This window comes from Chaetodon trifascialis, chromosome 16, assembly GCF_039877785.1.
Source record: "Chaetodon trifascialis isolate fChaTrf1 chromosome 16, fChaTrf1.hap1, whole genome shotgun sequence".
NCBI lineage: Eukaryota > Metazoa > Chordata > Actinopteri > Chaetodontiformes > Chaetodontidae > Chaetodon > Chaetodon trifascialis.
Window position 1 is genome coordinate 5,583,183 of NC_092071.1, and position 27,312 is coordinate 5,610,494.

The window sequence follows — 27,312 nt, forward strand, 5'->3', positions numbered from 1 at the left end:
CCTGACAATGGCTAAAAGTTATTTCCACTAGTTATCATTATCTCTGATGTCCATCACAAACAAACATCAAATTAACTTAAACATCATAGAAAAAAGATGCTTCAGAATTTTCCTGAGACTCAACTTGTTCAAGTTTTCTTCAGTACTGAAGTAATCCAGTGCTGCTTGTCTGTACGTCCATGTGGTCACTGCAAACAGGAAGTGCTAATAGCTAATTCAGCATACTTACACTGGTGCCAATTGGCAATATATATAACTTAAAAAAACAAAAACAAAACAGGCTAACAAAAACCGATATCTTTGTCTGAGAGAGGGGCCCAAAAACCCCTGAACCATTCTTAGGATAATACTTTTGCCTATGAAAATTAACTTCAGTACATAAATAAACAAGCAAAAGAGTGAGATTAAAGTTAATGCTCCAAGATTATTCAACCTTCTTGAAAGATTGATGTTGTTTTTTGTGAGGAAAAACCTGTTCTTTCTCAAGCCGTAAAATGAGACATGAGGCTTTCAAAGCTTTGCTGTGGCTCACCCTCCTCCTCCTCCTCCTCCTCCTCCTCGTCCTCCTCCAAGTCCTGCCTTCACACCCAGGGTTCAAATTCCAGTTCCTCCCTCTTCTGTCGGCCGGGGGGCAGTAGAGTTAGAGCACCGTCAGCTGCTGGAAGAAGTGGATGGTTTGTTAAAATAAAACGAGGAAAACTTTGAGAAACTGAGGCGACCAGCTGCTTTCACAGTGAGTCTGAATGAATCATGTCTGTCTCTTCTCTCTGGAAACTTTCAGCCTTTTTTAACTAACGGGACTCATATGCTTTGTTAGAGCCGGTGTGTGAAAGCAGGAGGCTTGCCGGTTCTTCAGTTTTCCAAATTAAATTGAATATTGCATAGTTTCAGAACAGGGGTAGAGTGAAATAAGCTGATTTACAGACTGCTGGGTTGCATCCTGACAGTTCTGCTGTACATGAATGAATGCTGCTGCTGCTGCTGTGATGATGTTTGCAGGCACTATTACATGGACAAATTGTCAATGGTGGAAAGTAACCAAGCACATTCACTCAAGTACTCAAATTACAGTTTTGACACACTTGTCCTTTACTTGAGCATTTCCTTTTTATGGTACTTTATATACTTCTACCTCAACTCATTTTGGAGTAATATTGTTCACATGCTCATTTAAAAAGACAAAACATTCAACAATAAGTTTGCAGTTTGACAGCATATCAGGATTTGGATGTCAACAGAGTAATTCTAATTAAAACTGAATGAAGGCAGATGTTTTTATGAAGGAAAACAAAACAATAAAACCTTTAAGAGCAACATGTCAGTAAGGTTGTCAGGAAGTTGTAATGAACTGTGACCACATGGAGCTAAATTTTAATCAGACAGGCTTTGCTTCATAAACCACTGTCGCCAAACTGAGCTCAGAGTCAAATGGAAATGTTTGTGGGCTGTCCAGCCAACAGAACAACTGACACAAGCTGCGAGATGAAGTTGAAAATACATACAGATTTCCAGCAGAGTGGTACACAGAGAGAAAACAACCAGATTCACAGTCACTGACCTCAAACCAGGCTGCAGTTCCTCTAATGGCCACCAGATGCTGCTCTATAAAACTCTATCAAACTAAATAAAATCACTGAAAATATATTAGCGACCAAAATCAAAGATAATTGTCGCAGCTCAGTGTTTTGTTTTGTTTTGTTTTGTTTTGTTTTGTTTTGTTTTGTTTATTGACCTCATATCCTCATCCTCATCTTCAACCCCTTATCCGGGGTCGGGTCACAGGGGCAACAGCTTCAGCAGGGGACCCCAAACTTCCCTTTCCCGGGCCACATTAGCCAGCTCTGACTGGGGGATCCCGAGGCATTCCCAGGCCAGTGTGGAGATAAAATCTCTCCACCTAGTCCTGGGTCTTCCCCGTGGTCTCCTCCCAGCTGGATGTGCCTGGAACACTTCCCTGGGGAGGCGCCCAGGGGGCATCCTTACCAGATGCCCGAACCACCTCAACTGGCTCCTTTCAACGCAAAGGAGCAGCGGCTCTACCCCGAGTCCCTCATGGATGACTGCGCTTCTCACCTTATCTCTAAGGGAGACGCCAGCCACCCTCCTGAGGAAACCCATTTCGGCCACTTGTACCCACAATCTAGTTCTTTCGGTCATGATCCAGCCCTCATGACCATAGGTGAGAGTCAGAACGAAGACTGACCAGTAGATCGAGAGCTTTGCCTTCTGGCTCAGCTCTCTTTTCGTCGGTATGGTAGAGCGAGCGCAACACTGCCCCCGCTGCTCCGATTCTCCGACCAATCTCACGTTCCATTGTCCCATCACTCGTGAACATGACCCCCAGGTACTTGAACTCCTTCACTTGGGGCAAGGACTCATTCCCTACCCGGAGTAGGCAATCCATCGGTTTCCTGCTGAGAACCATGGCCTCAGATTTAGAGGTGCGGATCCTCATCCCAGCCGCTTCACACTCAGCTGCGAATCGATCCAGCGAGTGCCGGAGGTCACAGACTGATGATGCCACAGGACCACATCATCTGCAAAAAGCAGTGATGAGACCCTCAGCACACTGAACTGCAGACCCTCCTCCCCCCAGCTACGCCTTGATATCCTGTCCCTGAATATCACGAACAGGATTGGTGACAAGGCACAGCCCTGACAGAGGCCAACCCCCACCAGAAACAAGTCCGACTTACTGCTGAGTACCCAAACACAGCTCTTGCTTTGGGCATATAAAGATTGGATGGCCCTGAGAAGTGACACCCTCACCCCATATGCCCGCAGCACCTCCCACAATTTTTTATTGACCACTGTGAATGAAATGGTCCCTCCTCTTAAGAGCACGGTAATAAATTAAATGACTTGTGATGCTGCACAAAGAACAAACTGTGAATGATTAGTCAACACAGTCTGTAAAACATTTTATTTTTCCCTTCATGTTATGACTGAAACAGATAAAAACAATATCAACCTGCTGGTGGTGCCACTGGAAATGAGGTTATCACTAAAGTCAGAAGGGTTCGTCATCTGGGGACCATGAATATCTGTACCTAATTTAATCTTCATCAAGGGAAAGGCTGCATCTGAATGACACTTCCTCCTTTCTTCACTGACTGCTAATTAAACTGCTACATATGACACACTATTCATTAAGGGGGAACACTTTTAACAACAACAACAATGATAATTATATTCAACTTTAAGCAGCATTTTTCAAAACAAAGTTACAAAGTTTACATTACTGAAAATGGACTAAAACATTTTAGGGATTAGGAAAGTAAAAGCAGGCACTTAAAATAATGCAGAATAAAAAGGGGAAAAAAAATACCCAACAAGGTAAGAACAACAGTACTAAAACAGATAAGACTTTAAGCTTAAACCAGCCGATAGTTACTCTTTTAAAAGCCCTGGTATAGTTAGTCACAGTTGTGTAAAAATGATTAGCTGGTGATGAATTCAGACTGCTGAGTTGTTTGTCAGCGTTCAGCTCATGATCCTCTGCCGCTCAGTGAGTCAGGGGTCGGCTTGTTTTTTTCGGGCTTAGATGAGATAAAACAACCACACACAGTCAGCGGCTGGCTTTGGTTCTGTTGACATTCCCCCGCTGAAAAGAAATGATTTCCTTCCTGCTGCTCTGAAGTTGATTCCCACCTCTTTCTTTCTCTTTCTCTTTCTGCTTAATTGTTTTATTTATTTTTCTGTGTCTCTCTTATTTCTGTTACAAAAACACTGTAGGATATGAAGAAAATAACCAGTATTTACTTAAATATATAATTCTGTTATTTACAAGTAGACATTGAAAATGAATAGTTTGTATTAGCAAATGTTTGTCCTGTTTTTATTCTGCTGAGTTAAGTAAAAGCATGCAATACTTAAATTCATAGCGAGTCAAATTGTCACAAGCTGTCTATTCATTCCAGACAAACTGGAGATATAAATAATTACCTCATAAGAAAAACACTGTCAACAGAGAACCCTGATGGGCTGAGTCCAAACCAGTCCCGCATCCATTAGTTGTCTCTGTGTGCATTTTTTAGTAGTTGTGTATCTGTGTGTTAAAACCTCACAAAACCTCTTGTCTCTCCCTCTACATCTTGTTTTTCCTGCAGTAATTTTGGCTTTGGTCCAGACCTCATGCCATGACAGCCAAGAGCTTTCACTGTCAGTCTGTCTGTGTAAACATTCAGTGCATGCACATTCTTAATGCTGTGATTGTGGACAAGTTAAACAGAAACTCTGGAGTGCAGTGCATGTTTGTGGGCTGTATTTATGTTCAGCATTAGATCCTTATGCCTAAAAATTACTGTGTTACAAAAGCAGGAACTGAGCAGTCTCATGATGAGATTCTGGATGTTGACATTGACTTTCTGGCTGTGTTTGTATTTTACAGGCACTGATACATTCAGTAACAATGGGGGCTTATGACCTCAACATAAACTCTGACCCCATGGGGTCACGACCTCCTGCCCGGCGCCAAAGCCCCTTCAACAACATCAAGGTTTGTCTCTGCTTCACGTTCAGTGTTTGATTAGCTATGATCCACATGTTCCACAAAACAAAACAGGTTCATTTGTGTTCACACGCTGACATTCAAGAGTGATCCAAAACAAATGCCATGCGTGCTGCTCTCTCATTGGCCAGAAATATTACTGGGAAAATTCAACTCAAAACGCTACCTTTCTTCTTCCATATGCAACACCAGCAGTGAATAGTGAATGAACAAAATATGCTGCTCCATAGAGCATCTACACTCTGATGACAAAACAATGCCCTGATGCATCTTATCAAGGAGTTCAGGATGGGAGAAGATGGTTGCAAACCATCACGCACTTGAACAACAATTGTGAAAAAGCGTCCCATAAGTCAAAATGTGAGCCAGTTGTTTTCGATAGTAGGGTCAACTGTGCTAGGCTGTAAACAAACCAGCCAATCTGGAGTGTAGCCGAGACCACCCTCTCTGTGCCATCTTGGCCTGCCCGTTTTGACCTACATCTGAAAGCGATTGCTGTTTTCACATAAGCCCAAATAAACTGAATCTGGTGGTGAATGCACCCTAAAATAAATACTTACTTGAAAGCACTGTAGCCTTTGGGACTTTTGCGGCATTCAGCTGATCAGGTTTCTGTGTTGTCTGAGGAGAAACTTCACTTCCTGAAGTCCATCCTGCTATTGTTCTGTGAGGTTTCAGCATGTAAACATTTCCTCCCTATAGGAGGTGTCACATAACTCTGATGAGCTTGCTATCTTCTCTTGTTCAGTTCCCACCTTTGAATGTCTGCGTTGTGCTTCAAATTCATTTAATGTAAAGAGTTACAGATTAAATCTTAATTAAACTACTTTTTTAAAGTAAAAATAGAGTGAAAAAGGAACCCATGTGTGGATGGCAAAACCAAAGCAGCGTGTTATTCATCTCCCTTTTCTTTCTCTGTACCCAACTTTCTGACCTGCCTTCTTTTACTTCTTCTTCTTTTTGCAGTTCTTTGTATTTTGCCACAGTTTACTGCAGCTGGCACAGCTGTTGGTGTCGGGCTACATGAAGAGCTCCATCTCCACCATTGAGAGACGCTATGGCTTCTCCAGCCAGAAGTCGGGGCTTCTGGCATCTTTCAACGAGGTCAGTATGTTGTCGCCTGCTTCTGGCCTCTCCGTTCATTCATATTTCCCCCTCTTCTTTGCCTTTTGACTTTCAGGATCTGTATTATACTGTCAAAATGAAACTTTTGTTTGTGTGTCCAGGTGGGAAACACAGTCCTCATCATCTTTGTGAGTTTCTTGGGGAGTCGAGTCCATCGGCCGCGGTTTATTGGAGGTGGAGCTCTGCTGGCCTGCCTGGCGTCGCTGCTGATGGCAATGCCCCACTTCCTGAGTGGACAGTACAAGTACACCGACCACATCAGCTGTGAGATGAAACACAAGATCTAATGACTGAATTCCTGTCAGCTTACACTGCACATACACATGTAAATGTTAACTTAGTGGTTGTTAACAACATGCTAACTGTACACGTTAACATGTACCATTCATATACTAGAGGCCCTACTAAACAACCTTTGGGGACAAACATCATGAATTTCCTCTTGTGTCACCCTCAGGACAAACTTTATATCATTTGCCCCACTAGGGGTTGCAAGCTCTGATTGATGGGGGCATGGACATTTGACCTGAAACTTATCTTCCCCTCTCTCTTCCAACAGCATCAAGTGATAACAGCACTGGCCTCTGCCTATCAGAGAGAACCTTCACCACCTCATCCTCCAATCAGAGCTGCAGCCAGAAAGAGAGCCCCGCCCAGCAGGTGGTGTACCCTCTGCTGCTGCTGGGTCAGCTGCTGCTGGGTATCGGAGCCGTCCCCATCCAACCCTTTGGCATCTCCTACATTGACGACTTTGCCAGCAAGAAGAACTCACCACTCTACCTCGGTATGGCACTGAGGAATCACTAAACCTTGTTTCATCCACACAGTCCAGTCCTGATTAGAGAAGGGAATAAATGGTTTCCACCAGGATGGGGATTCCAGTCCAAAACTAGATTAAATTTTAGAAAATATGCAGTTGCACTTGCCAGAATCAACTGTAACAACCTCTGTGAAAAAAGTACTCTGTCATTAAAGCCCAAACACTCATTCATCCATGAACCAGTGTACATGTGAACTAGGCATTTGTCACTGCATGAAAAAGGAGCTATCCAATCTCAAAAAAGCCAAGTGTAAACCAAGAAGCTTTCAAGAGAGACAAAAATCCAATTGCTCAAGACACCTCATATAGAGGTCCGTCTCTGCAAGACGCCTTCATAATCTTTACTTAAGTGAGTGCTCTGAGGAAGAGCGTCTTACTAAGTTCATCCACAGACAGCTTAAGTTACACTGAAATTATTCCAACTAATACAATCATACAGAAAGCTGATCAAGCTGTTGTAACGTTCAACCACTAAATACAAAAGCTAAACCCATTAAACCCAACTCAAACAGCACAACTCATAGGCCTCCAGTTTCACAACTGCACTGACAGAAACAGATTATAATCATGATGTCCTGTTTGCACTGATGCTCACAGTTGATCCTGTGGATGTGTTGTTCTGTTCAGTAGTTACACTTTGAAGCTCTCGAGTCAGAGAGCTAATGCTACCTGAGTCACCGGCTGCTTTTGTTAGAAACATACTAAAATATTAAAGTGCAATAAATTGAAAGTAGGTCCTGTTTGTACTTAATGCTCCTCACACACTTCCCCTCTCTGCTATCTACCTATCTCTTTCCCAGTCATAATTAAGTTAGAGGTCAGTGTGAATGAAGATTGAAGCTTCCTTTTAATGACACATTTTCATTAGGTGATGCAATATTTTCCCTGCTTGCATGCAGATCCACATATAATACACAAGTATGACAAATGTTTAGCTGTGCATCACTAAAAAGAAAGCAGCTCTGCATGGTAACGTCAGCCTGTGGAATCTGCAGGATTTTTGCTTGCTTAACAAACCTGTTTTATTGGTTTCCTGGAACCAGTTTTAGGCTGAACCTGAGAGGTAACTGTTCATTTACTGGAACTGTATTTTTATGCTGTTATGATGGCTTAGACAAGACAAAAATCTTCAAGATTTTCTTGAAAAAGTCATCGTATTAATTATTGAATGAGTTAGATATTTGGGAGCAGACAAGCATTAAGCAGCATGTTTTAATCTAGACACTTAGTCAAATCAATGCTGACATCAGATTTAAAACTGACAATACAGTTGCTACAGTTTTACTACAATGCAATTCAAATACAATATTAGAATATATGTTTTTCTATCAGTTTCTCCTGATGCTTTCGGTTTGCTGCAGTCTCTGTCTTCTGCTCTCTTGTCACATGAGTTACAAGCACAAGACTCAAATCCACTTGGCAGTGATGTAGCATCAGCATAAGATTGCTGAAATGTTTTGCTAGTAGCAGCAAAAAACATATTCAATCTGAGTTTCCTAGATATTGAAACTCCAACCATTATTGCTGTCATCTCTGGACTGTGATTTACTAATAATAGCATTGATTATTTCTAACAAACGTTAGCATGAGCAGTGTAATTAACTCGAAAGCCATCTTTCAAGCATGACTGGTGCTTTTCAGGTAGAACCTTACAGAATAACTAATAATTTGTCAAAGAACTGTTTCATGTCAAATTTAAGGAGGTTTGATCAGAAAGAAGATAAATAAAATACCTGAGTTTTAGTCTGAGTTTTTGTTGGTGTTCATGAGGTTTTTTTTTGGTCATGTTTTCCAGGCATCCTCCTCGCTGTGACCTCCATTGGCCCGGCCTTTGGCTTCATCACCGGCTCCCTTATGCTGCGCTTTTATGTTGACTTTGACAAGTTATCCAAAGGTGAGGAGACACAGCTGGAATGAAATGCTCTACACATCGAGTCAAGTCAAGCTTATTTTTAACACTTACTTTGAAAGGAAGGGGAGGATTTCCTGTGTGTGGTGGTCACTCATATTTGTGGGATTTCAGTTTGTTTAAGGGTGACGTAAAGACAGCGAAAATCTGATAAATGTTGGGCATTCCCTCAGTACCAACTATAAAAACAGAGCACAGAGCTGCTACTAAAGAAGACAAATAACAGACGTGGAGTTAAAGCTTCAAGGAGTTAACATTCGTGCTGTCTTACTTATGTAAAGTGACCCTCAGAAGCTACAAAAGGTTTCCACTCTCTTAACCTTTTTGCACATCTGGAATCTGGAATATTTGACAGCTGATTTATTGGGACTCAGAGTCTTAACACGTCAAAACAAGTTCCAAATGGACTGAACCAAGAAAAACAAGACAATGTCCATTTAATGTTCTCCATTCCGATGTCTTACTGTTTGTTCTTTATAGTTAACTGTGATATACATAAGGGATAATGCCCAACAAGGTGTCCATTATCACAGATTAATGGACGACATGGAGGCCTGAGCCAGCCAGTGCACATCTGGCTCCACAGAGACAGACACAAGTCAAAGCACCATGAAAACAAAACAAGTCCAAGTCACAATATACAGATGATCAAAACAAGTCTGAGTTAAAACACAAATGAGACCAAGACAAGGCTGGTCCAAGTCAGAACTCCCTGAAAACAGATAGAGTGTCAAGACCGAGTCTGGACTGAAGCACTCCAGCCCTGCTAGCGTGACTGAATGACTGAACCTGTTAGAAACACAAAACCTCGAGGCTGCAAGTGAACAGTAGCACAAGGATATGACAAAAAAAAAAAAAAAAACGGTTAGAAATGATTAAACGTCTCCCTGAATGATTGGACCTGCTGTCTTTCGCTGCTTTGATTGTGGCTGAAGTCCTGTTCAACAGGTGTTTCACGGAGAGTATCAACCTGTAGGATGTCACCAGACTGTCACGGTATTAAATACTCAAGTGATCTCATCTCAGCTGTTTTCACAGTAGGCATTCTGATTTGATGGTAAAAGCACATGTGAGTCATAACCTTAATGATGGATCGATTGTCCTCAAGTGTCCCAGTTGACAGTAAACCAGTATAAACAAGACCAGGACACCTGTGATTTTCCTGCCGTGACATCAAAATGCCACAATGAGTCACACCCGGTGTTGGCACAAGAACAAATATCCAAGGGGGGGCATGAGGTTTGGGATCAACAAATTGCTGGCAAGTGGTAAAGTAGTCGTGGATAGTGAAAGTGAAACCATTCAGAAGAAAATTTTAAGACAAAAAAGTCAGAAAAATAGCCTGTTTATGTTGCTCTCATAATAATCTGATGAAAAACACAAGGAGAAATCACTTAGTGAAAGGACATGCACATTTTACCTTGAACAAAATGTTTTACTCATAGCCACAGATTTAAGGGTGCTGGGGAGGCCGCAGCACCCGTAAAAGCAGGCTTTATAAAAACCACTAATTAAAAAAATGTTTTATCCAGACTCACAGGACAGAAAGAGAGAGAGTTCATGTGGACGAGCGACAGAAAGGAAGCGTGGGAATATGGACAGAAGTGTCGACATGATGCAAAGACTTTCTTAGATCATGAAGTCTAATGTTACACTACAGTTCAGTGGTTTAACAGTGAAACGTGTGAACCATGCTGCAGACTGAAGTCTCTTTTAACGGGAACAAACGTTCAGGTACATACCGGAAGCATTGAACAGCAGAGAGCTATATGATGGCCGGACACTGACCTCATTCCTTCAGTCTACAGAGAGGTTTGATTTTAAAGCTCAGCACTGAGTCACTTTGGTTCAGAGGCTGCTGTGTTTGTTTAACAGGTTTCCTTAAATCAAACAGTTACTTCACACCCTGCCTGACCTCCTTTTATTCATGTGGGAAACAGACATGCAGCAACAGCACTCAACTCTCAGGGTGAGTGACAGGTCTGCAACAAGGTGCCAATTTGAAACAATGGATTGGACACAGAAAGACAATGTGCAGCTATTGAAACTACAAATAACATTTTATTTCCTTTCAAATGAATATTTGCAGATCTTGAAAAAAAAAAAACCAAAACCGGCTTATCTGCTGCAACAAAGACCAGTGTCTCCAAATTCATGAATCAGTTACTCAAACTGAACTTCCTGGATTGTCTTTCATTGTCTCTCTGTTACCTGAAGCACCACTCCTGCACCAGTGCAGCCCTTTGTGTTGTTTTAACTCTGGGCTGTTCTTGAACACCCACTGACTTGGTCTGATGTGACCAGGACTTGCTACACAAACCCAGTAAAAACATCCACAGTTAAAGGCACAGCCGGTTCCATTCACTCGCTCTGAGTCAGACTCACCCAATGATGACGTGTTTCAGTAAAATGACTGCAGAGAATTTTCGTTGGTTGATAGCTTATCTGTTGTACAGTGGAAAACCTCAGTGAAACATTTCAGCTTTTCAGAAAAGCTGAATGAAATCCTGAATCCTATCCAACAGATTTAAACAGGAGTTTTATTTTTGTGGAAAGCACTGTAGATGACTTTTAGCATCTATCTTTTCATTTCTGCCTCCTCTGCTCATGTTTTTGGATTTATTCCAGAGCTCTGCAGTGTGAGAGTTTGTTGATGTTCACTGAAACTCAAACGTTCTGGTTGCCTCAAAGATTAATGGAGCTTGACTTTCTTTTGAGGCTTGTTCAAACAAAACCTTATTTCCTTATGCCATCTAGGGTGTGTGAATGGAGGGTAGAGGTGATTGTGTAAGTCAGCATGAACATGTGTGTTTTAACATAATGTTGTGTGCACAGTAAGAGTTTGTATGTAGATGCATAACATGCATATGTAGAAGGACGTATTTGTGTATGTATTGCCCGCTCACTTTTTCAAATGGAGGTTAAGATTTGATTTTAGTGCTCAGGTTACACCTTTAATTTCAGGCTGGTGTAACTCCACTTTTTAGAAAAGAATTTTAAAAAGTTAGCATTATGTCCTCGTAATGCATTTACCAGTACGGGTCCTCACAAGTATAAAAGCAAAATTGTGGATGAGCATACTTGAGAGATGATCGTGTGATTCAGCTGGTCTTTGTTCTGGATATAAACCAGTATTTTCCTGCTAAGCCTGTCAGTTATCATTGTTGATGTTATGAGACAAATGAGCAGTTAGTATGTGGTTTTATTGGCTGATGTCATGTCATGCAGATGTCCAATTTGGCAAGAACCAAAATATGTCTGGAGAAGAAAGCTCTATCTTCATACTGAAGCAGACACAGTTTGTTTATTTCTTTGAAATATTCTGTTGACCCTTTTAGAATTGTTCTTTGTTGTCCAGTTACATGTTTCAATCTTATGATAGAACCACTTGATTGTCTAGTCAACTGAGAAAGAGACTATTTTGACAAAGGATTTATTGTTAAAGACATCTTTCAAGTCAAACACATTTCCAGTTTCTGACCTGTGAGAATTTGCTGCTTTCCTTTGCCACATGTGATAATAATAGCTCTCAGCAGAAGGTTCATTTGGCAGCTGTCCTGGAACTTTCCGTCATGTCCCATGATCTTCATCAGCAGAGTTTGCTCAGTTATCATGGAATTGTAGATGTTAAAATTTCCATTTTTTCTTGAGCACTTTGATGACCATGCTGAATGTACGTGCCAACGTAAATCAATATAAATGAAATGGAAAAAAACAAAATCATTAAGGACTAATAGGGACCGTGAGACAATTGTCCCTGCCATTGGGGAACAATTACTGTAAGAAAATCTTCTGATCTGAAGATTCTGGCAGAACAAATTTTGGTAGCATGCCAGTGACAAACTGTCCTTGAGAACAAATCCCTGAAAGGATGTTGAAATAAATAAAGTCCATGTTGAGTTAATTAACCAACAACTACAGAGATAGGAGTGATGTAAGCTAAGACAAACTCTAAATCTGCAGCAACATCTTATCTAAGACTTGTCATTACCTGAAGGTGTTTGTGAAGTGAAAAGCCATGAAATGAAACCTGAAAAGCTGCATGATGAGTCCATCTCGTCCTTATGCCATCTACTACGCTGTCTTTTCCTACAGTGCTTAATGCTGTGATTTTACTTGTGGAAATGTGGACTGGGACAGTGTGAATGGTGTCTCTGGTAGTCATGAACCTACAAAGAAAATGGATCCCCCTCAGCTTTATGCAGCTTTAGTGAGTTTGTGCTCAGTGTTTATCTGTTGGGCCACAACTTAACTGTTTGGTTCACTCTCACCACTTTTATAGCCTTCAGAGAAAAAGCTGTAAAAAGCAACGTCATAACACATGTGGTCTTTAGTGCCACATAGAGGACACAGGAAGTGATATTTCAGTCCTTCATGCAGTGTCCCAATAGCTGTGAAGATTCAATGGCATGTCAGCCAGTCTCCAGCGATGAGACCGTGTCATTCCCCTCGAGGTCGCGTGGATGGGATGGCCTGTTCAATGCAGCCTGCGGCTATATTTGATTTGGAGGGAAGAGTGGGTTATTATAACCTAAAAATACTACATTAGATTTAATATTTTACATTGCCTTTTCATTCCTGTTCTGTTCCCATCTGATTGTGATCCTTGGCATAAGTGATGCACAAATCAGTTTATTTAATGACTTGCACTCTCTCCTTTTTCCAGACGAGATCAACTTGGACCAAAAGGACCTGCGCTGGGTGGGAGCCTGGTGGCTCGGCTTCCTGGTGGCATCCTGCCTCCTCTTCCTCACTGCGCTGCCTTACCTCTTCTTCCCCAAAAACATGCCCAAAGAGGTGAGTTTTTTGGCATGACTTAGGTGTTAATGTGAACAATATCCGACAACAGATTTTATCGCTTAATGCACAGCAGAGGAATCTGTCAGTGAAAGCAGTGAACTCTGACCTCTTTTGTTTATTGCTTATCACGTTAATCATACCTACCGATCTGATAATGATCAGCTGGGGTCAAACTGCAACATGCAGTTAATTTAATGGCCGTCATACAGTTCATCAAACACATACACGACAAGGAGGGAGGGTTTTCTGGAAGTGAACAGGAGGTAATGAACCTGAGAGGATATGCAAGACTGATTTCAAAATATCTGTTGTTGCAGACATTAACAGAATCAACATTTTAGGGATGGAAATTTAAAGATAGAAGCAGCCAGCATGAGCAGACGAGCACAATTCTCTTTGTTTTTATGACAGAAAATGTTAGCGTTCAAATTTATTCTGCATCAAAATGCACAAAGTGACAGAAAATTATGGAAAACATATGATGAGACTTTACTGATCCCAAAAGGAGAAGTTCATGTCATGCAGCACAAGAGACAAACAGAAAAAAATGAAATCTTAACAACTTGAAGTGACTAAAATCAATATTTTTATATTAGCAATGATGAAGATGATAGCTTGTGTCTGAAAGGTGTTGCTCATAGAGACAAACCCACACAACATTGTCTCCAACCCTGCAGAGCTTTTAAGCCTCTTTCATTTGCTAAATTTGGTTTTGTGGCACATTTCCTGTCTGCTTCAGTTTCAGCAGCAAACAGTACCGCAAATCATTTAGCAGCTGAAGAGAAGAGCCAGATATTTCCCTCAGGAGCTGGTGGAGACCAAAAACAGAGTGAATATTGTACTTAAAATTCATTGAGATTCAACATTCAGGTGGACACAAACACGACTTTGGTGGGATGATAATTCCTGCTGGTTAGGCTAATAAATAAGTGTTAATAACAAGTTCATCAAATCCATTTGAAAGGTCACAGCATTACACATCACAGTACCTCAGACTAAACAAATCAATTGTCCAAATGTCATTAAAATGTGTAGAAACAAGACGAGTCCAGCGTAATAAAGTTGGCAAAGACTATTTCAGATTGAAAAGATGAAAAATATAAGAAGTGCTCATGAACTGAATCCCCATCACCTCAACAAGCTCTAACAGGAATCTGCTTCAGCGTGCTCTGGCTCCATCCCAAAACAAAGACAGAGAAGGTTCAAAATGATGAAGCTATTTATCTAATGATTGCTCAACAAAAGTCCGAGCATTAAAACAGCAGAGTGAAGCCAAACTTGAGCACTTTCAGTTTTAAACAGCAGATATTTGACCCAAGGTTTTCCCTTCACATGTTGAAGTTTCAGCATGTCAGAGATTTTACTGCACAGACACACCAACACTTCACACTTTAACTGATGGTTTGTCTTTGTGTGTTTTATCATCAATTCAAAGGACAAAACCAGTGTAGTTTGAGTGCTGCGTTGCCTCGGTTTACCAGGGTTGAGCCCTCTACAGATGTCAGGCAAAAGATTTGTTTGTTTACTTTTTGAGCAGCACTAGACAAAACTAAGCGAGCATAAACAAAAGATCCATGTGCAACTGTGGTTCTGTGAGCTGCAGAAAAAGCAGTTTCACAGCTGAATTTCCACCACATCTCTACAGACTGATAAGTTAAGATTTTGAGATAACGCACTTAAAAATGGTTTTTGTCATTGTATTCTCGACAGGTTAACGGTTTTCTGTCTCTGCATCTAAATGGGCGTTCTACTATGTTACACAAATTGTCAGATAACACACTCAACACTATCAGATTTTGGTACCAGTCTTCCTGTCAGATAAGGAGATGATCTCCAAATTCCACAGATGTCTCTTCCTTCTGTTTTTGCTCTAGAGGGTTGAATGTGGTTTTCCTGCTCTCTATTTAATGACCTAAACCACGGCTAAAAAGTGTTAACTTAACTTGAGTAAATTAATTAAATTGACTGATTTATTTAGATTGTGTAACAGTATTTTACTGAAAATGTTAAGTAAAACCCTCTCATGACATGATTTTAAAAGTGAAAGTAACTCTAAGGTTTGGCTTCACTCAGCAGTTAGATAAAAGAGTGGACTCTGCTCGTTGCTTTGGCTGCTGCGTGTATGTCATATTTCAGCTCATATCAGACAGAACGCTGTTGAGCAATCTGCTGGCACTGATCGCTTCATTTCTTTGAAGTAACGGCTGCAGTTGAAGTTTTCTGTAATGGAGCCAACACTCCTCCACAAACTGAAGCAGATCCCACAGCATGGAGGAGTTGATCGGCTTAGTGCAGTATCACTGGCATTGAAGAAGATTAACCAGCTTATTATGTGTTTTAAGACAGCACTGACAATACCCAGCATGCTCCCTCTGTGTCTGCACAGATTTTAAAAGCAGTGTTTTTTTGGGGTCCTGGAGACCTCGGCAGTGGTGGAAGGCAAGTACATTTACTTAAGTGATGTACTCAAGTACAATATTGACTCTTTCTTTAATTACTTGAGCATTTCCATTTTATGCTACTTCTACTGCACTAGAGGCAAATATTGTACTTTTTACTTCATGACATTAATGACATGCAACATTGGTTACTCGTTACTTCGCTGATTACTAATAAAAAACACAAATCAACTAATAAATGATGATGTATTATTTTGGATTAAGCTGCCCAGATGTTTATAAAGTATCTGAAATTAGCTCAACCTTCACCAAGATTATGTAAGATTTTGAATTGTTTATTGGCAGCCGTGCTGAAGCTGGATCTGTTGCACGTTTACCACAGGGGTGGGCCCAAATGTGCTGCTAAGAAAACTTTTCTGCACCACAGCCACTCATCACAGTTGGAATGCAGATGAAGTGATAAATGAGGAGCTTTACCTCCAGGCTTGGCTCCTGGATTTGTATAAATATGTCGACGACCGATCGGAGGCTAAATATTTGGAATTTTTGTTATGCGGACCACCATGTTGAGACCTCTGACCATCTGATGAACAGTTCACATTATCTACTTGGGATCGTTTTTATCTCTACTTTAAAATGCAAATAAAACTGACGTCAGTGGTTTAGACTAAATAAATCCTTACTCCATGAGTAACATGTTTTTCCCAGGAAAGAGTTGCAATATCTGCTGTTACAACATTTCACAACCCATATCACGAGGCTTATGGAGGACACGTTTATCTAAAGTGTCTTACAGAGCTGTGAATGTAAACCTTTCCAGCAGACTCCCTCAAAGTAGCAGCGGCTGCAGACTGAAGTGGTTTTGAAACCTCCAGTGAAGAAGCAAGTCCAGCATGTGATGTTCTGTTTCCATATTTGTCCAGGACGGCACAGACGATGTTGAGTCCACACCAGACTGTAAACAGCAGCAGGCAGACCCGTTCCAGGAACTTTCACTCCTTCAGTTCCTCAAAAGTAAGTCTTCTTTTCCTCTTCTGTTTCCTGTTTGAGGGGGCTGCAGCCGAGGCAACTAGAGGGCATCGACAGTGAACATCAGCAGACTCCACAGCAGCTTTGGCTTTGACACATGTCCTGTAAGATTTCTGCAAAAAATGTGGTTTAAAAAAATGAGTTCAATTTCATTTCATTGTCTGTTGGGAATTCACGACCCAAATACCCCTTTAAGGGTCGATGTTTGCATCCATCAGACTTCATCTGCCTCATTGTCCTCCACTGTTCCTCAGGTTTTCCACGTATCGCTCTGCGAACGCTGCGGAGTCCCATCTACCTGCTGGTGGTTCTGGCCCAGGTCAATCTGGCGGCACTGCTGGCCGGCCTTGCTACATTTATGGCCAAGTTCATTGAGAGACAGTTCAGCCAGACTGTCTCCTTTTCCACCATGATGATAGGTAAGAATGCACACAGGACTGTGGGGTTCATCTGCATGAATTCATCACGTGTTAAAACAAGTCAAGTGGCACAAACTGAACACAGGAAAGTTTGGACCAAATTAAATTGACATTTTTGTCTTCTTGGTTTCCTTCTTTCAGGAGGAGTTTGTATCCCTCTGGCAGTGCTGGGCACCGTCCTGGGTGGAGTTCTAATGCGGAGGTTGAATCTTTCGGTCAGCGGTGCCGGCAAGTTGTGCACCGCAGCCATCCTACTCTGTGTGTTCTCAGCCACACCGCTGTTGCTCATTGGCTGCCCCACCCAGAGGGTTGCTGGGGTCTTTCCTCACAGGTAGCTACACCCTGAGTTCTACAGAGGGCTGGGAAACTAATGTCACCACCAACAGGGAACCAATTTTGTCACTAACAAGGAACTGTTTTCCCCGCTAACAGGGCACACGTCTTAAATAAGCATGTAGTTCTCCTTCAGCGGCCAGTGAAGCCACCAAGACACTGAGCAAAAACCAAACAAAACATTTGGTTTTACCAAAATAAGGTGGCTAATTCACCATGTTGATAAACCCATAAACTTTGATTTTCAACACATGTGAGGTCAACAGCACTGGGTGTCACATCACATTTCACAGCGGCCAGAAGTCATTTCCTGCTTTGAAAGGTTTTGTAATCACACGCCCTCAAAGCTGTTTTTTAATGTGTGTGTTTTCAGCTCTGATGCGTTGTCATGCAGCACGAGTTGCCTGTGTCCTCAGGAGGAATTTAACCCGGTCTGTGGTTCTGATGGTGTGGAGTTCAGGTCCCCCTGCCATGCCGGATGCACTGGCATGGAGACAGATATCAACAACAAAGCCATAGTAAGAATGTTTTAGCATTTTACTTTAAAATTATCATACACATTTTCACCTCTGTTATCACACATTCTGGCTAATACCGGAATCTGGAAATTCAGAGTCACTTTCAAACTAATGCCTTGAATTTAAATTCTTGTGGCGTGCAGTATCAGAGAACCAGTCAGCTCTGTATTTGTGTGCTGCCAACTCCCACTTACCCTCTGAGCGCTCATGCTCCTTGTTAAAGTGGATGACGTCACATCTTGTCTTTTGGTGAATACTGCTTTGTTTCATGCAGAGCTGCAGGCAGCAAAAACTATGCCCATCCTCTCTTCTGCTTTGGCTCTCTAAGATATTCAATTCAATTTTATTTATATTGCGCAAATCACAGCAGAAGTCATGTCAGGACTCTCTCCATGTAGAGCAGGTCAGGACCGTATGAACAAGCACTTGGTATCAGTGGCAAGAAACGTCCTTTTATAAATGTAAACCATGATCTATTCTACTGTCTCTCCCACAATCTCACCCTGTTTTTCATTTTGTTTGTATTCCTTTTATTCTCTCAACACCTATTTCTGTGTAAGTGCTCTCAAGTGACAACAGACAGCATAAATATGCACCATGAATCCAATGCAGAGACCAAACAAAGCTCTGTGTGACCCTCAGTTAGTCGAGGGATTGATAGCTGCTGGAACAGAACAGCAACTTTAAACACTAAACTGCTTAGATACTTAGATTTTACTGTCACTGTAAAATTCAGTTCAGTGAGAAGCGTGAATGTGCTTTCATGACAGTCTGCAAGTTTTGCACATGTGGAAAATTTGTTCTGATGCTGCACTAGTGGAAAGAATTCATCCTCTGGAAAGCAAGAATAGGTAGAATACAATCCAGTGAAGTGAAAAGATCTCCAGTGTTGAGAGAGAACCAGACTTTTATTTTTAGGGGCAGAAAAACTGAAAGTTATTTAAATTATATGTCATTTGATTTGTATTTTCATGTTGGCAGTAATTCTACATTTTTAAACATGAAAATGAAAGTAGAAACTGGATTTTAGGACACTGGCCAGATGTGAAGGGAGTGACATAATGTCCAGATGTTTGCAGCAGTTCAAGAAGAATTTGTTTGATTCATTTCAACACTCTTCGGTAAAATGAAGGTGCTCTTGTTGTCTGCGTTGATGCTGACGGAAATTCACTGGAGGAACAGTTTGTGATCTATCTGGAAATAGACCAGAACGTTGTTCAGCCAGAAGAGAATTTTTCACAAGGAGTGACTGAGGCTTACTCAGCTGGATGACATCTCACTGAGTTTACTTTCACTCTCTCTTCCTACATATTCTGAGTAAATGACACTGTGTCCCTCCATATCAATTCCAAGTAAATATAAAAAAAGTCCCAGACTTAAGTTTGAGTAAAAAAAAAAGGAGTGATAAAGGAGGCAGATATATGCAAGATCCGAGAAGTGACTAATTACACATTGCTCACCCACAAACGGTCACATGAGATGCAGTTTACACACACTTTCTGTTAATGGCCTTATCGCTTCAAAAACATCTACAGTTTTTCCCAGGAAGGGAAGGAATATTTATTTTCAGCTAGAAAATGGGCAAAAGCGCAACACCTTTTTAGTTTCACTGCAGCTTTAAGTGGTGTCTTCAAACTCAACATTCATCCTGTGTTCCTCTGAACTGCTGACAATGACACGACCTGTGAAGATGTTAGCTATAAGCTAGCAACGCATGCGTTCTCCAAACTCAGCAGACGCTTCAGTTCTTTCTGTTTCTTTGCTCCTGTCCTCTCTGCTCCAATAACTATTGTCATTATCAACTGATCTGCTGACTGTTTTCTCCATTAAAGAATCAATCATTGTCAGAAACAAATGAAAACTTCCCATCATAATTTCTCTGAACCTCACACGGTTTATTCAGATTGCTGGTTTTGTCCGGCCAACATCAAATTTGACTAAATCATCAAATCCCCAAAAACTGCTTGAAAAATGAGGATTAATGAAACAATGAATCAATTATAAAAACAGTTGCTGATTACTATTTACTGTTGTTTGTTCACTTCGTTTCTGTAATGACCGCTGCAGCCTCTCCACCTGTATCCTGACGGTGTATCTGTTTGTGTAGAACTACACTGAGTGTCGCTGTGTCTCCGGTCTCGGCTTCGCCTCTCCTGGGACATGTGGCAGCGGATGCTCCCACCTCCTCCTGCCCTTCATGGTCCTGATCGGTGTCACAGGCTTCATCGCCTCCTTCTCACAGACCCCTTCCTACATGATGATACTCAGGTATGAAAGCATGAGAATGAAAATAAGAAAATACAGTCTAGAGCTTTGAAGACCAAAAACAGTCAAAGTCCTGACAGCAGGAAATGACACACAGCATAAAAGGGTGTCCACCTGTGGTGAATCCAGTTGATTTGGTATGATTTAGAGAGGCACACACCTATAAACTGCACAAGGCCAAGTCCAAGGAACCTGTAGACCTCCATCAGCTGTGATATCATAGATACTGACTGAGACCAAGACTTTATTGGTCCATCTCACACATTGTGATTACATGATCGCTGTAATCACACACTGAGGGGAGACTTTGTGGGGGGAAAATGGAGCGTTTCCATGGAGCCAAAACACAAGCAGATCAGTTTTCATAATCAGTGTGCAGCATATGTGAGGATGTGTCCTACCATTTATCAACATTATGCTGTGGCCCTGAGAGCTCAATGGACTGTAGCTTAAGACAACACAGAACAGCAGTTAACAGCTGTGCTGGGAGATCGGCTGTACTGATGTTTACAATGAGTGAGGACAGAGAAGGTTAAGAGCAATGAAAGATCAAGTATAGACACAAAGCATCTGTTACCTCATCTAAATGAGCTGCAAGTGAGTATTCATGCTTGTAACACATGCAGAAAGAGAATAAAATATCTATTAATGTGGCTGCTGAAGAGCATATGCTGCACATCGGAAATGTTGATGTTATGCACAGCCTTGACTTCATATCCAGGGATCATGTCAGTAAATTCCAGCAAATCACAGATTTTGCTTATCCTGAGTGAATGCAGCTTGCAAACCACAGATGAGGTGAGGTAATTTCTACATTTAGTCCATTAGTCCAGCGCAAGGAGGGCCCTCGTAATCACCTCATTACCAAATGCTGCACAGGTGTTGTCAAGCTGGTGAAGTTTCTTTATTTCCTTTTCTTCAGTTGTTGAGCATTTGCAGGGCCAAAGTAGTAGTACTACTCACAGTGAGTTTACAGTGAATATTTGTAAATTGATGAATTTTGACCCCTGGCGGTCACAGTGGCTTCTACATCCTCTCCTCTTCCTCCTCAGAGTTGAGCTGTAAACCAGCTCCATGGAGGAAATGTGGTTTTTGAATGTGCTGTTGACACACAAAGTACAAAGGAGGGCTTGCTCACAGCTGCAAAACATTAAAATAAATTCCAGATGGTGATGAAAAAGCTCCAGCTCCATTTGGCATTATGTGGAAATTAGGGGGGAGGGTCAGAAAAAGGAGGGTTTTTGTAATTTTCCTTTTGCTCTAAGGGAAGGTAGTCCGACTTTTTAGGGGAATCAGAGGAGAGTCTTTTGTTTTGCTGTTTGAGGGTTAGCCTGAGGTTTAATTTGAAATGCCAGTCCTCCTGCCAGTCACCTGATCCTCAGCTGTTGTCTCACCTGTTCTGCATTTGATGTCTCTGGTGTATAAAGCTGCCAGCTGCCACATCATTTATGCCACCAAACTGTCACTTCCCCTGTTGATACTTTTTTTTAAATGAATCAATGGCTATGAGCTTTAAGGTTTAATTTGAGCTTGTTCACATCCATCGAGAGTGAATTTATTCAAACTATCCACCAAACTATTTTCTCATATAAAACAATCTATTAATTGAGTAAAAGAGAAACACATTAACCAACAATGAAAATGATCGTTTCACCCCATTGGCCTATATTTGTTTACTCTTTGGCAGGTTGGTTCCATTGAAAATATCTTGAATTTGCTATTTACACTTCCTGTTTGCAGTGTACAAAAGTTCAAAACACAGCAAGTTCTGCAATTGTAAGGAGAATTTATGGATTTAGATTTACGGATGCTTATTTGTAATGGACTTCAGAGATAGGGATAATGGTATCCTCCAAAAGTGTAAATCACACTCAATATGAAAACATGTGTCTGTGTGTTCAGATTTATCTGTGTTGTGCAGTGGCTTGAAGCGGTGCAATGTTCTGCATGCAGCTCCAACTGCTGCCCGTGTTGATAAGCATCCAAACTACTAATAACTAACTTCTTCTTGTCTTCAGAACACCTGCATGCACCTGTCCCTTTTATCACGCACGGTACCTTTGCCTCACCTCCTTTCAGCTCTCCCACAGCTCCAGAAAACCTCTGAGCCAGAACAAGCAAAACAATAACAGAAGCAGGGACTTGAAATAATGCAATGCAACATCAAAAAAATCCTTTTACTGTATATCATCATGGCAACTGTCAAGGCTGTTTTCAATAACCAGCATTCCTCCTGCTGCTCAACTCTGTTTGAGCATGTCAGCAAACCAAGCCCACAAGGTTGAACGCACATGCACCCACAGAGAATAAACATTAAACCCATCTTTGTCGTGAATGTGATGTTTGTGTCTCTGCTGCAGGACGGTGCCCACAGAGGACAAGTCTTTTGCAGTAGGAGTGCAGTACATGCTATTCAGAGTGCTTGGTGAGTAAAAAGGTTTTGTGTCAACTGCTTATAAGAAATGTCCTTCATCCTTTCATCCACCATAAATCTGTGTGTGTATGTGTGTGCGTGTGTGTGTGTGTGTGTGTGTGTGTGTGTAGCGTTCATGCCCGGCCCGGTTTTGTACGGCAGTGTCATCGACACCACCTGCATCCTGTGGGGCAAAAAGTGCAACAAGCAGACTTCTTGTCTCTACTACAACCTGGACCGCTTCAGACATCGGTGAGTCATTCTGAGACGGGTTCATATTCAACATTGCACAATGTGTAACACTATGTACAGGTGGACATGCAAACATTCAAGCTGGATTTATTCCTCTAGCAGAGGTGGTCCATGCACATATGTGCATACATATGTGAGTAATCTTTTACCCCTATTGGTCTATATTTGTTTATGTGTTAGACGTTTGTTTTTTTTTAGCTATAAGCACTGTTGGTGTGTACAACTATCACTGAATTACTTTGCTACTGAAAAACTTGATGATTCTCAGATAAGTTCTGCGGTTACAAGGAGTGCCCTTAAGGTGTGGGTTTATCAGTGTTTATTCTAGATGGTCAGATAATGTTATCCTCAGGAAGTAAAGTCACACTGGATGATATCAACATATTTCATGTCTGTGTGTGTTCAGATTTGAGTTAGTTATGACTTCTTGAAGGACTGCAGTTTCTGACTCAGATTCACCTCATGCAGTATCTTTGCCTCCCTGTTAACTTAAACAGACCAAGCAGGTCAAATTAGTTTAGTTTATTAGTTTAGTTGACAGGGACCATGTACAGAACCGGTTCTATACCAGAGTTACAGTAGCTTAACGTATCTGTGGTCCCTGGGCAGGGAGATAAAAAGACAATAAAACACATACTAAACATTACAGACAATTACAGCAACAAGACAGCAACAACAACATTACAAAGTAAACATCATACAAAACACATTATAACTTATGATTATGACTTCATTCATTAGTTTCTACATGTGTGGATCAGGGAGAATAAATCTGTTTTGTAGAGTCCCGTTTTCTGTTTTTTTGGTTTGGATATATTGATGACATTGTAATATATTTACACATCCAACATATCAGACTTTGGCATTTTAAAATACTTTCTGTTCCTGTTATTTTCCTATTAGGAGTCCTATCTAGCAGCAGCTGTTTAACCTTTGCCTTGGAGATGTTGTGGTACATCTGTGAAAGTTTCCTCAAGCTTTAGCCTGGACCTGCTCCAAAACACCAAAACAATAAAGTCCGTGACCACCTCTGTGTGTTTGTGCGTGCAGGTTTCTGGGTCTGCAGGCAGTCTTTGTGTGTGGGGGGCTGCTCTGCTTCCTGCTGACGGTTGTGGTCCTGCGCAGGAGGGCCAGACATCAGGAACCACAGCCAGAAAGCAAAGGAGGATACCAGCTGGTGAACGGGCAGAAAACACTGGAGAATGTTTCACCCAAAGAACAAGAACTGAAGGGCATCAAGACCTGAAGAAACACCACGGGAGGATACAGGGACAGTGGGATGAAGAGAGGCTGAACAAGGAGAAGACAGAAGAGAAAGAGTTTCTAAGATGGTGGAAGCTGCTATGCTACCAAAGTTATGAGTTTGTGTCGAGTGTTTCTCCTGCCTGTCACCTAAAGGACCAGACAGCCTGCATAAAGAGGCTGAGATACTTTTTGATTTTGTATTTTTTTACATCCAACACTCAGTACATGATCTAGAGGTGGAGGAAGCACAATTTTAGAAACACCACAGTGTACAAATACTGTATTCAAAAGTTTACTTATGTACGGGAAAAATTGACAATTACCAAAAGTAAAAGCGCTCATTGTGCTGAATGGCAGATTTTGAAATAATAAATATGATATAATTGGGTTATAATTACTTTAACGTTGCAGCTGGTAAATGTGAAGCTAATTTTAAGTACTTTAAATGCTGCTTAGCCAAATATAAACATCACAATAATCATAATCCATCACTTGTTGGTTCTAATTTGCATTAATCTGAATCCATAAAGTAACTAGTATCCAAACCCGTCAAACAAATGTAGTGATGTAAAAAGTTAAATATTTTCCTCTGAAATGTAGTAGAGTGGAAGTACGAAGTGGGTTAAAATAGTGAAATAAAGTACAAATACCTCAAAGTTGTACTGAAGTGCAGTGCTTGAGTAAATGCACTTAGTTACTTTCCACCACTGAACATTTCCAATGGGATTACTGGTGTATTTGTCTATAAGCAGACCAGTAAATTGTGCCATATAGGATACAAACAAACATACTGTGTTTAAATGATGCAGTCAGCCCGAACAACCACATCCATTTTTAAAATGTTGGACCTGGTGCTGACGTTTAATAAGCTGTACTTCCCACCTTTTCCCTTCACAAACAAAGTCAGGGCAACGCAGTGAGAGTAACTCCAATCACTCAAATCTCTTTTAGCCATGCTAGCAGCATGTTAGCAGTATGCTAGCAGCGTGGCTCTAGACAGCATCGCTGGTCAGTCCACTAGTTTGGTCCAGACTGAAATATTTCAACCACGATTGGATGGATTGCTGTGAAGTTTTTTGGTAGTGTCATCATCAGGTGAAAACCAATGTGAACAAGGCCACAGAAAACTGGTCAACTGTCAGTTTCCTTTGTTGCACATCATCCTCCATTTCTGTCTCACTTAATTTCCTGTCATCTCTCCACTGTAAGCTATCTGATGAAGGCATAAACATGCCCCAAAATAAGCTGTGCAAATGTCTTGAAGAGCTGTAGCCCCGAACACCAAAGCATCCAGTTCTCTCACATCCTCAAGTAACCCAAACTTCAGAGCTTCAGAAAGCTGTGCGAGATGTAAGACGCTGCATCCATGTTGTTCTGTGATTTAAGAGCAAACTGGAGGTGTTGACATCGGACTCTTGACACGTTGGTTTTTTGGATGAAATTAAATGCCAAAAATGTGTAATGTTTTGTGCTGCTTTTTTTTTTTTTTCTGTGAATAGTGTGGACAGTCAGATGATATAAAAACCCACAAACGTGAATCTTAGCTTTCATGTCTGTCTGATTATTGAGTGTGGCTTCATTCAGAGATGACCGTGTTGCTTGTTGCTTGTCATTTTGTACACATATTAAACTTTTACTTTGAAATAAATAAAAAAATAAATAAATAAATAAAATAAAGACATTTAATTGATTCCTTCTCATCAGATTAATTATTTGATATTCTTTATACTGACTGACTGCAACACTAACCAGTCTGGACCTTTTCAGTTTTGTAAAAATATTCTTTCATTCTTAGAGCTACTTTCTTAAATGCTTGTTGTTTTTGTTCATTTATTTTGTAAATTCTTCACTGTTTTTAGTTTCAAAAAATAATTTTATGTATGTATGAAATTGCAGTACAAAGGAACCGCTCAGGCCTGAAGGGTTGAAAGACATATCCTGTATGCATAAATAAGAAAAATGAAAAATGTGCATCTTTTTTTTAAATCTAAAACTGAGCTGAGAAAAGTAAACCCAGACTGAGTTAAGTTTATTCCTTTTGTTCACTGTGATTTCTGCTGCTGCCAGACGAGGATTCTTCTCACATGATATGAAATATACGGTGGCCTATATGATATATCTAACACATGCATCGTATTCTTTACATATCAACACAGTTTCTTTTGATTATTCATCATTCTCATTTGATGAATAATGATGGACAATAATTGTGTCTTTGTGCACTTCACGTCCGCCTTGTTAAGTATTTTCATATATTATTCTGGTCACCTCATTATTATGACTTCCACACCATACACAGTGTTATAGTACAGATAAAAATCTGCTTTATAGACACAAAGGCAGATGCTTTTGCTCCTTTGCAACAGTTTGTGTTTTGAGGAAGTAGTTCATGTCAGTGTGGAAATACTGCTGCTGACAGCTGCTCTGAGGATGAACTGTGTCTGACATGAACTCTAACACACGATATAAGTTGTCAAAATATTTGCAGTTGTATCCATGTCGCTGCAGAAACAGTCCACTGCAAAATGCCTTGTGCAGAATCTGGAGCTGTGACAGATATCCTCAAAGTGAATAAATTCTAGCCAGCCAACCCATAACTACGATGAACCCCCAAAGACACACTGATGTACCATGCCGTCGCTAGTTAATGTTATCTCTGTGCAACTGAAAGTTGCATTGATTGATTGGTGGATGTCATGATATTATTGGTTTAAATTGGTTAGTTCAAGACTTTAAAACTGAAGAGCCAAATACAATAATAACTACAATCTTCATCACAGCATTTCTATAAAACATTCCTCCACAGAGACAGACAGGTCCAGGCAGCAGCCCTAAGAGTTGTTGTTGGTAGAAAAACGATGTTGACTCTGTGGCAGTTGGAGCACAAACACCTTGACTCGTTTTCTGCTGCAGGTTCGAACATGTGAGCCTCTGCTCCAGAGGTGATGTCTGTCAGTCTGACAGGTATGTGAGATTCATTCAGTCTGAATCTGAGCAGTCGTTTCACCTCTTCATGCCAAACACCGCGATCCTTCAGTGCCACAATATGTGAACAGACTGTCCTAAATGTTACACAACCATCTTTTTGTGCCAAACACTGAGGACCACAGATACAGCGCATACAGTGTGATTACACTTCAGTTACCAGGTTACAGATGTCTTTCTGCAGTAATCTGATTTCAATGTGAATGAGGACCTTCAAATTTGGATTAAGAATTGCCAGAAAAGCGAAGTGTGTCAGATTTTGCATCTATAGCTTTTATTTCCATGTGTGT

General features: G+C 41.0%; 1 protein-coding gene across 1 annotated transcript; it reads left to right on the top strand.

The window, feature by feature from the left end:
• Positions 1–612: 612 nt before the first annotated feature.
• On the top strand, positions 613–25,678 carry slco2b1 (solute carrier organic anion transporter family, member 2B1). Its single transcript, XM_070982561.1, has 15 exons — positions 613–733; positions 4,391–4,498; positions 5,477–5,614; positions 5,737–5,899; positions 6,195–6,419; positions 8,251–8,349; positions 13,031–13,161; positions 16,487–16,577; positions 16,847–17,011; positions 17,153–17,342; positions 17,718–17,862; positions 19,970–20,130; positions 22,488–22,552; positions 22,672–22,792; positions 23,843–25,678. Exons 2-15 carry the CDS (start codon positions 4,412–4,414, stop codon positions 24,036–24,038), a joined length of 1,977 nt encoding a protein of 658 aa, XP_070838662.1. The 5' UTR covers positions 613–733; positions 4,391–4,411; the 3' UTR covers positions 24,039–25,678.
• Positions 25,679–27,312: the final 1,634 nt, after the last annotated feature.